The sequence below is a fragment of the Phoxinus phoxinus genome (genome assembly GCF_949152265.1).
Source record: "Phoxinus phoxinus genome assembly, chromosome: 16".
Taxonomy (NCBI): domain Eukaryota; kingdom Metazoa; phylum Chordata; class Actinopteri; order Cypriniformes; family Leuciscidae; genus Phoxinus; species Phoxinus phoxinus.
The window spans coordinates 25,251,491-25,263,673 of record NC_136891.1 but is presented as its reverse complement, the minus strand read 5'-3'; the positions used below and the strand labels follow the sequence as shown (position 1 = coordinate 25,263,673).

The 12,183-nt window shown below is 40.6% G+C and overlaps 1 protein-coding gene across 1 annotated transcript in view; it reads right to left on the bottom strand.

The window, feature by feature from the left end:
• Positions 1-11,848, bottom strand: part of adcy1a (adenylate cyclase 1a) — a 45,474-nt gene extending 33,626 nt beyond the window's left edge. The window contains exons 1-3 of the mRNA XM_079583403.1: positions 11,136-11,848; positions 8,292-8,441; positions 698-816 (exon numbers count right to left, since the gene is read on the bottom strand). Coding sequence (XP_079439529.1) covers positions 698-816; positions 8,292-8,441; positions 11,136-11,753 — 887 coding nt within the window. The 5' untranslated portion in view covers positions 11,754-11,848. The remainder of the gene's footprint in view (positions 1-697; positions 817-8,291; positions 8,442-11,135) is intronic.
• Positions 11,849-12,183: the final 335 nt, after the last annotated feature.

Genomic DNA, 12,183 nt, shown 5'->3' with positions numbered 1-12,183 from the left:
GACAAGTTCGAAATAAAACTAAATTCAAAACTAATAGACAAAAGGCTCCAGATTCATTGGTTACATCACATTTCTGACTAAGGTTACAGACTCAAAACCTCGAAACTAAGCAAATATGGCAGTGAGAGATGAATGAGGGTACTAACGTATAGCTTTTACAGAGCTCGTAGTTACAGCCCTCCTTTCATCCTTAAACTGGAGCTGGGCCTGCATTAACCTCATCTTTTAGACAGTTAGTGGGTCATGGAAAAGTTACTTGTTTGCATCCTCTTTCACTCCCAAATCGGTTGGTTGGAGCAGGTCTTTAGGGATGGCATATGTGTGTGTATGTGCTATTGTGTGAATTTGCCCCCCAGCACTTGCTCCATCTCTCACTCTGCGTCTCTCTGCGTGTGTGGGCAGCGTGGGTTAATTGAGCAGCTCTTGAGTTGATAGCACAAGCGCTGTGGGCGCCGTACATGCTGTGCGAGCTTTGGTTGGGAGCCAGACTCAGGAACTTAGACGACTGCGCGTGAGTGGAGTGTTGTTGACTCTTATTGACTCACTGATTCAGTATTCGCAATCACAATTTAAGTACAATTGAATTGACACTGTCTGTCTAGTCTGAAAAAAAAAAAAAAACTATAAATGTAGTGCTCTCCTCTGAATGGCTTGATTGAAACACTCTCTCTCTCGCACGCTCTCGTTCTTTCTATACCTGACGTTGTCATGCCGTTGGATGTATATCTTGTGGAAGATTCTTTCTGGTGGCTTCAGGAAGTCCTCCTTCATCTCCATGGCAACATTCCTGGGCAGCAGGCTCATTAGTAGGCGTTCCTGTTGAATATGTCCATTACATTTTGGGGTAAATAGTGAGTTTTTTTAGTGTCATCAGTCAAGTTTAATATGAATTATAGGTTAAATTATTATTATACTCCTTAGAATTCATGTACTCATTTTTATCACTACTATTCCAATATTTCAAAATAATATAAAGCCTTGAAACTATAAAATAACACAAATTGAATTGTGGGAATTTTGCAGTGACCAAATATGACAAACAAATCAAAACTCTCTATTTGTTCACAATTGCTGCCCTTTAATTGATTTTTGACATTCATTCAACCAACTTTATGAGGGATGCCTTCCCAACATAGCCTACCTCCAATAAGCACTTTTTTTCCCAATAAATGACAAATTGGACACACAACATGTAATTTATCTTAGCAATGTGCTAATTCATGCTAGCAATGTGCTAAAACATGCTAGGGATGTGTTAAAACATGCTAAGTCTTGATGCCTATCTATATATATATCTATCTATCTATCTGTTTGTTTTCTGATAGACTGTGTGCCTTTGCCTTCAAAAACATTAAACTTTAAGCTTTAAAACTACTTCTAACTTTAAAAATTTGAAAACCAAAGTTTTTAAAACTTTTTCAAACTTTCTGGGGTGCGTTTCCCAAATACATTGTTAGCCAACTATGGTCGCAAGTTCCCTTGAATTGTATTGGTAACAGCAGAAGCTAGATGTTGTTATAGAACAAGATGTGAAAGCCTCATCAAGAATGTTAACCACAGACATGGAAATTTCCAAGTGAAGCCATAGCCTTCCAGCTGGCCTTTAAAATTATGTCATGATTGAGCAGCTCTATAAAAAAAAACATAAAATGGTTGTGCTAGCCATTGCGCTATGCTATTGTAAACTAGCCACTTCTGTTATCTGTATGCGTTTTATCTAATGAACTCACTGATAGCTATTAGTGGCCAATCTCTGTGAGAGATCACAGTTTTGAGCTTTGGAGTTGGTTGGCATGGCAAAGGTAAGTTTCCGTGGAAACGCATACAGTTCATTGCCAAGCCATGCGTTACTAAAAGCAGGTGATAAATGCTTTCTCGATGAGCAAATCCCAGCGAGCCATGCCACCTTTTTTAACTCAAAAGTTGAGCTGAGAGTTGTGTAGAGAGTTTGTATAATTAGCACAGCATGACTGTAATTGCCTAAGCCTCTTTCATTGACTGTGAAATTTAAAACCAATGAACATTATAGTCTGCAACATGTAGATGTTTCCTTGTTGACAAAGTTATAAAGTTGTGCTGTGTATATATACTTAATATATATTTACTTTTTTGACCAAAAATGCTGTAAAATAACTGTTAAAATAAATGTTCCTGTGATGGCAAAGCTGAATTTTCACAGACAGAGCTTCGACTAAACCAGGATTTGGCCTAAGTTCAATTAGGTCATTTTAGTAGCTTTTATACGTGCTTTAGAAGAAAAAAAACATTTCTGTGTGCATCTTGAGACAAAACAATGGCACTGACATATTTTAAGAATTATGATAATTGTATTTAAAGGGGTCATCGCATGCCCATTTTCCAAAAGTTGGTATGATTCTTCAGGGTCTTCGTGTAAAGTTTGTAATATACTTTGGTTAAAATTCCTCAATGGTTGTGTAAAACAACACTCTTTTTACCTCTTTAAAAACAGCTCTGTTCACAGCGACCCCTTTGGGTGCATGTCTCTTTAAATGATAATGAGCAACTCAACTTGTATACAACTTGTAATGTTGTATACAATGTAAACTGTATACATTTGTACACTGTCCGTAATGAGCGGACAGTATACAAATGGCTGAGGGCGGAAATATGCTAATACGGGACAGTCCATCAGTGGTCGTGGGCGGAGCATGAGCAATATGACATCATACAACTCAGAAAATCCAAACAGCTTGATTATTGAGAGGGTTTAGATTTTTTGAGGATAAAAAAAAAAAGGAGTGAATGGATTTTTTTCATTGTATGGTGGTTGTGTCCACACACTGCAAAGACACATTTATATGCAAACACTGTAAGCCCGTCTATATTGGTCGAATGATATGGGGAAGGTTTCTCTCGTGTTCCGTCTTTTCTCATGGCAAAGTATTTTGTGTTAAATGCAATACATTTCTCATATATATTTTCTTGTTATTTCATCTGACTCCATAAATGAATCTGAGTACCATTAAATGTGAGCGAATGTTTGACTATTCTTTTTAACTCTAATGAAAATAATGCCAAAGTCAGTTAGAATGATCAAATGTACATAATTTATTATGTCAGGTAAATGTAACATGCCAATTTCATAATCGTTCAAAGGTAATCGATAAAAAACATCAAATACTAATATGGAATAAAGAGAAGAGATGTGAACCCAACATTATTGGATACATGAGGCTGAGAGTCTTGAGTCTCTCAACATGCATGGCCCAATCTCAGGTACAGAAAAGGCCCTGATCCCTCTGCATACCATTATAGACAGAACCTCTTTCACATGGAATTAATGGAAATTTACATTAATCACAGCCCCAGACTTACTGGAGGCAGAAGTTGATTTCCATGGCTAAATTTGCATTGAGTTTACACCTTTTGAGAGTAGGAGACCATTTGCCTAGAGACCACCTTCCTTTGTGTGCCAGTTATCTCTAAACTCTTAAAAACCTTATTACCGTTAGTTTTACTTATTTGTAAATGAGACATTTGTACCAATCACTCTGAGACATTTTAAACTAAATATAACGATAATCATTCACATTAAACCATATATATTCTTGGGTGAATTGCAGGTGATAGAGAGAGGATGAGGGAGTGAAATGTAGATTAGGATGACTCAGCGGTGCGACTTTCATCCTTAGTGCACGAGGGGTCCTTTGTCTACTCGAGGAGTGGTTCCTCAACTGTTTTTTTTTTCAGTCTTACAACTCCATATAAAAGTAAATTTTGCATCCGATGACCCCTTTAAGAAATACTATGCAGTGCAAATTGTTTTTAGTTAAAGCAGCTCAAACTTGCATTTTAGTCTGGGACTAGGTTTAAGCCTCGTCTGTGAAACCGGGGGTTAGTTTTTTTATTTAATCCAAAACATACATATCAAATATTCTCCCCCACGTGATTTTATCCATCTGCCCCACAAACTCTCAAACTTTTGAAATCAATACACCAGCCACTCTTGCTGAATGTGCACTTTTGTGCACATAAATGATAGATCATCTGAATGTGCGAACGGAAAGATTAGAGACTGGTCCATATCTATGAAGCGAAAGAGTTTGTGTGTCAGAGAGAGAGTTGTGTGGTACAGCATGGTGTGATGTATAGAGTGGGTGGTGTTACCTTCTATTCAGGGAGTTTGTTGGGTAGGAGGTGGATGAGTCATGTGCAAACAATTATAACCAATTTCAGTCGCTAAGGAACAAGGGGAAAGTGTCCTCTCCGCTTTAGTTTGTATGAGTGTGTTTTGCATCTTTCAATCTTATGCCCCTCTCCACTTCATTTATAAATCATTCAGTAATTATCCACTGCAATTGAGCTCAACGAGGGAGATAAGTTATGCCAATGTTGCTATTTGATTCACACACTTTATCATTGATATAATCCACAATGACAGCTAAAGGAAGCAGTCTCACTGAGAAATAAAGTGGGATGGTGGATCTGCTTGTTAGGGTAGGTTGCTGCTACAAGAAAATGTTCACATCACAATCTGCTGTGTGTGCAGTTTTGTCCAGAAATGTCCATCCCGCAAAAACAGATACAACGAAGAATTTGATCTAAGTATAGAAAAGTCCTGTTTCTTTCAAGATTGGGCTCATAGAGGTGCTGTGTATCTAGTTAGATACATGGAAGATTTTTAAAATATATTAATTATATATATATATATATATATATATATATATATATATATTTAAAAAAAGGAAATTATTTACAGACGACTTTTATAAAAATAAAATAAAAATAAAATTCTCTACATTTGTAACTTTAAAATCACCATGAGTTTCATCTCTGCCTTGAGCAGAAGGTCCGTTCACTGGAGGACCACTTTTTAGCATGGAGTGGGTGCTTGTGAACAACGGATCTGTATTCACCATCTGCCCCGCTGAGGATGACATCACCAGCCCCACTCTGGACCCAGAGCCCTTTACCCCCGCTGCTCCTTCTCTGACACCACTCTATTGTGTGGATTTGCCTCGGGTCTTCTGGTCTCCAGTTCTGCTCAGTCAAAAGCAATCCCCTGGCTCCGCCTCCAGCCATCAATCCCGTTACTCCACTTCGGCCCGCTGGCCTGTCGGCTCCGCCCTCTCTGGGCTCCAGCTGGGACTATTGTCCTTACGGCTCAACCGGGCTCCCTTGTCCCTTCGTCTCCACCTTGGTCAGATGTCACTCTGCTTGCGCCATGGACTTACGGGTCTTCAACTATGCTTCAACCCTCCACCCCTTTGGCTCTGTCGGGCTTCGCCTTGGTCCTCAGTCACACCGGCTACACCTAAGTCCTCTGGTACCCTGGCACAACCCCAGACATTCGTCACTGAGGCTCTGCCTCAGCCTCCAAGGACATTGGTGCGGCCGGTCTTGCTGGCTCTTCATCTGCGCCTAGTGCTCAACTTCCATTGGCCTCGTCTCCATCAGTTGTCCTCCTGGAGTCAACTGCCAAGTCTTCACCATGGCCCCTCTTTGCCTATCTGTCTGTGTTCCTAGTTAGTCTGGTTATTAATTAGCTCTACACCTGTACTGTTTTACCTTGATTTCTCTAGTATTTAGTCCTTAGTTTCATCAGTTCTGTGTTCAATGTCATTAAAGGGGTCATGACATGGTTTTTTTTATTTTATTATTATGTTCCCTTAGGTGCAATTATAGTATTACTATAGTTTTTTTTTTACAAAAAACGTTTAAAATGTAGTGATTTATGACTTTTTCCCACCATGTTTCTCATCCTCTGATTCAAACAGTCTCTTTTGGGGGTGTTTCCCCTTTAAGAGTTCAGTGTTAATGCCCACTGTTATGATTGGCTAACGTCAGTGCCTATGCATCAATTATTAACGCCCCCAGCCAGAACATTTGCGGATTCGGCGTATTTAAAAAGTAGTTAAAAGTTTTAAATACATTACTTACAGTTTGCGTCGTCGTTGTTGAGCCCAGAATAGTCGGCACGGACTTATCTTTGAGCAACAGTTTTCTGGCAAAGCCAGCATCATTTTGGGATTTGTTCTCAAAACAGTCATCCTTTAAATGTAAAGAACAAACGCTTAAATTAACACTGCCGGGACTGAGACGTCCGCAAAAAATAAAGTGCATCCATTTTTCCCTGACGACTGGATCTTTCGCAGCGTATTCAAAGATGTTGTTTGTCCACAGCCAGGAACAGCACATCTGCGTGGCATCGTAATTTCCCTGTACACAGACCCACTCGCTGTCCGACGTACGTCGACTGAACGCTTGTGAGGCGCGCAGCGCGCGGGCGCGACAATGATATGAAATGAGCGTAGTTGTCTTGCGCTTAAAGCGTAGTTGTCTTGTGCTGGAGGCGGTCTATATGCAAACGCTGGTACGTCACTTCGTACCGTGACGTCACTTCTTACCATGGATCCAGAACGAGCTGTATTTAGAACTTGATTAAATAAATGATTCGTTTATAATGGGGAGGAAGTCTTAAGCTATGAAACTTGCAAGACGTTTTAATGGTACAAAGACCTCTTATATACCAAAAGATCACGGCAAATTTGGTTTCTCATGTCATGACCCCTTTAACATTTTGTTGTGAGTTATACCCTGGTGATCTCCTGTGTGTTCCAATTCATTCCTGAATGTTAGCTTGAGAGCCTTGTTTGAAAATAATTTATTTATGGCAGGCAGATCCCCAGTAGATCAGCTTCTTGGTCCGAGCCAGGTGCTCCCGATAGAGCTCAAGGTGGCCAGTGCCGGTCCTCCCTATACGCATAATACGCAAGTTGCGTAGTGCCCCCAAAACGCCAGGGCCCCCCTTGCTCTATAGAGAATGTATGATTTAGGGCTGGGTTTTAGTTTACTTTTTTTTATATATATATATTATGCCGCTTTCCATTCCTTTCCTTTAAAGTTAAGCGCTGTCACCATACGTAACATCCAAATCAGTCGAATCATGTAATGTTACGTGTGCAAGCGTATTGATCCGGGATCATTTTTAACGTTGAAATACACACAAAAATATGTAAAAACATCCATCTTCAGGACTTTCTAACCTAAAACGCTTTCAGTTGTGTCTTCAGTGAATATAATAGCTGGGAAAGTAATCAAATGCTTGCCAGTGTATTAGGTCAGTGTGCATCCGGTCTTAAAGTGAACGCAGCCTAATAAACCCGCTGCTCTTTCTGTCATTTATTCTAAATCAAACAACAAAAGAAAACGAGACAATCGTTCACTGCTCTTCAAAATATAATATTAATAACTTTAATAAGAATCAATGTATATTTAATCCATAAAGACTTTGCAATGTTTTATTTACTTAACTGTTCTTCCATTTGATTACTTTATTAAATTTCTGTATATTAGGCTATTGTTATTAATATTATTGCAAATTAAAAGTGTTTCTATTTGAATATATAGTAAAATATCAATTATTCCTGTGGTGGCAAAGCTGAATTTTCTGCATCATTACTCCAATCTTCAGTGTCACATCATCTTTCAGAAATCATAGTAACGTGAATTTTCTGCTCAAGAAACATTTCTTCTTATTATTATCAATATTGAAAACAGTTCTGCCGTTTATACAATAATATTGTATAAATGTAAAAAAGCCTTTACTATCATTTTTGATCAATTTACTGCAACCTTTCTGAATAAAAGTATTTACTGACCCCAAACGTTTGAACTGTCAGACAGAGATATTTATAACCAGAGAGAAGAACATTTAATTTCCCAGAAATAAATACCTATTCAATTGCAATTCAGTAAATTCCACTTCCCGTCATTCCAGTTCAAATTTCAGTTGAACTTTAAGTCTGGCTTTTAAGGAATATAATCAGGGTACATTTTGATTTCATGTTGACCTTAAAGCTTACATATAAGTTTACATTTACATTTAAAGCTAGTAATCCAAATGAAAATGCTAAAGCTCTAAGGTGCGCTTGGTGGACTGTATTGTCATTATAGTTGTATACAGCCTGAATCCCAAATAAGTCAACCACCTGACCGCACACCCGATCTCACAACTGTTTTGTGTGTCTTAGAGTACATGCATCTCTGTGAATGCGTTTGCTAAGATATCTTGACCTTTAAGCTATAGTCAGGGGGGGGGGGGGGAATAAAAGCAATCTTGCAAGGTAATTACCTGTCAAAACTCTCACTTTAACTTGAGGGAGAAACTGAAACAGCTGATCATTTGATCTAAAACATGCAACTGCTTGTTTGTGTATTTGTATGTTGTATAATATACTGCTGTCTACACAAATAATTGCCTTTGAGGACAATACAGTTTAATCAATAAAGTTTAATCAATGCCAACGCACGTGTCGCGCGAGTCTGACCTGTTTCTCGTTCTCGTCCTCTAGTTGTAGGCGCTGCTGGATGCAGTCTCTGGCCTGTAGGAAGGCCTTCCTCTGGGTGCGCTCGGTAAGGATACGTATAAACACACCCGACAGATTCACGCCGACCAGCAACACTGCATTTGCTACCAGCTACAAACACACAGAGAGAGAAAAATAACAGGATTTGTGTGACCATCTCGGTTTATCAGACCATGGAGAACGATTCTGACATTTAAGCAACAATTGGAGACTTAATACGAACTTTCATATTAAAAATGTGTGTGTGTGTGTGTGTGTGTGTGTGTGTGTGTGTGTGTGTGTGTGTGTGTGTGTGTGTGTGTGTACAAGAGAGAAAAACAGGGCACGGAGAGAAAGTAGCTTGAGGACGAGACAGACACAGATGCCGAGAGAGGGGGCAGTGAGTTCATTTTTTTTTTCAATCCGTCCTGAGATGATCAGACGGACACAAGTTTTGTTAAGCAACAATTGGCGACTGAATACTGTGTGTGTGTGTGTGTGTGTGTGTGTGTGTGTGTGTGTGTGTGTGTGTGTGTGTGTGTGCGCAAGAGAGAAACACGGGGCAAGGAGCGAAAGTAGCTTGAAGAAGAGACGGACACAGATGAGTTCATTTTTTCCAATCTGTCCTGATATGATAAACTCGGGTGTGGAGACGGACACAAACCCCCCACACTAGATAACCTGAGAAATTCTGCAGATATGCTACTGTGACTGAAAGAATCAGCAATTGCCTTGCTTTTGAGGCACTTCAAACAGGCGCCAATTAAGGGATTTGCATTGTTCATTCACAGAGCAACAGAAAATTAGATTACCCCGAATCCCCTCAACTGGTCTGCATTCTTTTAACAGGCCTTTGTGATTGAAAGTGAAGGCCATTTGCTGAATAGCACAAAGCCGTGGCATTACTACAAATCTTTAGCGAAGTTTCAAGCCTTATAAATTAGGTAATAAACAAAGTGGCCAGCTTGGTAAAAGGGTATTGGCTATTGATCGGTGATCACTTAAAAAAGTCTTGCAAGATCAGAGCCATTGCAAGCGGCTTATAAACGGCTGACCGTCCTGTATTTTAAAGCGTGATGTGCACCAAGGTTACACTGTGACAGTGAGTGAGAGGTTGTGGGAAAAAAAACTCATTAACTCAGCATGTGAGCGGTGACACTTGTGTCTAGATGTGAAGTGTTCTTGAAGTTTGGAGTGCAATAATGTAATACTGTATATGCGAGCTGTGAGATGCTGCCGTTTTAATGTGAAGTGGCACACTGATATTTTTAGATCAGGTGATTTTAATGAGTTTATGTCGATCCTCTTCGCTTAAGGTCTTTAGAGCATTTTGATAGGATTTTAAGCACTCTGTCTGTCTTTTCAAAGAAATCCAGGCTTAATAGGTCAACAAATCCAGTCCCTGTTCTCACAGGTTCGGTTTTTGATGACGGAAGCTGCAATTCCTGTGTGAGTGTTTGTCACAGACATCACTTAGCATCCGGCGAGGATGTAGTGAGACATGTGAAACTGTCACGGTGTTCAGTAAATCAGTGGAGTAGAGGTTACAAGCTGAACTGAAATGTGTCTGTCTGCCAGAATAAATAAAAGATCAATGCATTGAAATTAATATCACGAGAATTGCTCTGTTTCCTCACAGGTTGGGTTTTGAATCAATCTGACCCCAGCAAAAACAGTTAACTCACAAATGATGTCATCATTTGCTCACCCTCATGCCTGTATCACTTTAGTTCTTTCACACTTTCAAAAGAAGATATGTTGAAGAATGTCAGTAACCTAAAAGTTTTGGTTACCATTGACTTATACGGATATAAAAACACATTTCTCAAAATATCCTATTGTTCCACTGAAGAAAGAAAGTCGTACAGTTTTGGAATAAGGGTAAGTGATGACGGAATTTTCATTTTTCAAAAGTGAAAAATCTTTCAAGCCATGAAAAAACAACCACTAAAAAGAAAAGGTCTGTATGAAATGTCTGTGGGTAAAAGTTCCAACCCCGAGTTATTTTTACTGTGTTAAATGTAAAACGACATTTAAAATGTACAATGGATTTTGTAAACTTTTGTGGTAAAAGTAGCAGTTCTGGACAAATTTGAGTGACTTGTTTAAAACACTGTAATATCAGACTGTTTATCAGTGTTGAAAGTTTAATTATTCAAACTCAAGGGTATTTCACTATTGGGTAGTCCAGTCATGTGTTATGACAGAAAATGACAGCCTGCAGTGGTTTCACAGATAAGTTCTGACTGCTAAATCCAATAAAATCTTTTTTTTTTTTTAAATAGGTTTCATAGTATCTTTATACTATGTTTGGCACAAGATTCACAGCTCCACAAGCTGTGGAAACATCTAAATATCCTTTGTTCTGAAATTCTTAATAAAATAAAATAAAATAAAGTTTAATTAATTAAATCAGGGGTGGAAGTGATTTAAAATGTGCATTTAAAATACACACCGTGATATATTCAGATAGTTTCTTCATTCTTCTCAAGTTGTAAACTTACATTTTTTAATTAAAATTACCAAATTATTCCTGCATGATTTCTAAATGATTTTTTTGGTATATTTTTCCACAAAAGAAGTTCTGACTTTCTGACCCATTTTAAATGCACATTTAACTGTCCTTTCTTTAGGAGCTGTCAATCTTCGTTGGGTGCTGAAGTCAAACAGGGTGCGCGCTCTTCACGTCACCTGTGTGCATGTGCAGCACTGTTCGCCCACAGCCCTCATACTCCAGCAAGCACACTTAACCTGTAGTGATTTACCGTATATGACACGCCAAAAAAAAAAAAATACGAACATGGAATGTTCAATGACACAACTTACCGGTGTCCACACGAAAGGTCTACGCGCCGTAACCGATGTCACCATCACGATGAAATGCGATGCAGCCACCAGGATACCGAACAAAATCGCCAAAAGCGTCCTGACAGGAAGCAGAGAGTAGGCAACAAACGTAACGAGCATCAGCTGCCAGACACCTTGCTCAGGTGTTGTGCTCGGTGCTTCAGGTGCCAGCGCGCCCTGCGTCCCGTGACCCAGCGCGAGAGGAAACGGACAACAGAGCAGCGCGAACGTGAAGCTGAAGAGCAGCGCGAGTCGCGCGATCTGCTGAAGCTGCGTGACCTGCAGATATTTGACGTTGGTGACGATGAAGAGTGAGGTGAAGATGACGCAGTGGACCGGGTGCGAGCCCTTGGATACGGTGAAGCGCGAGCCGGCGGACAGCAGCTCCACGAGCGCCAGCGCGGACGCGGCGAGGATGAGGATGGCCAGGGCTTTAAGCGTGGCGTTCTGCTCGAGCTTCAGGTTGTACTTCTGAAAGAGAGTCTCGAGCTCCTTGCAGTCAAACTCGCGCTCACACGCACCGGCCAGGCAGCGACTTTTCCTCCGCCGCGTGCGGACTCTGGGAAACGGAACTTCCTCCATAGCGGGGCCATTCATACAGCCAGAGCTCTTCTTCACAAGCACCGCATGTTCAGCACTTGTTGTCGCGGTCCTGGCGACAACTGTCGCGCCTCGAGACGGACTCGCGCTCACTGACCCCAGCGCTAGACTGTATCTAATCCGCAGCACGCGCCGCCACCATCCACAGGTTGGTGACTGTAACGAGCGCAGACAGCACCCGCCTCCTCTTTTCTCTCCCTCGCGCTCTCTCTCCTCCCTCCTCAAGGCGGTCTCCAGGGAACAGACCACCCGTAGCGTTTGTTCGGCCCCAGAAAGAGGTTAACATCGACCACGCAGAGCCGGGACTCCCCTCTCCGCATCCCACAGCTGCATCTCAGCGCCGCGGCCGGATCACGCATGCGCAATCTCAGCCCGCGATTGAGAAACCAAGCACGTCTGTCTCCCAGTCCTCAAAAAAAAGATAAGA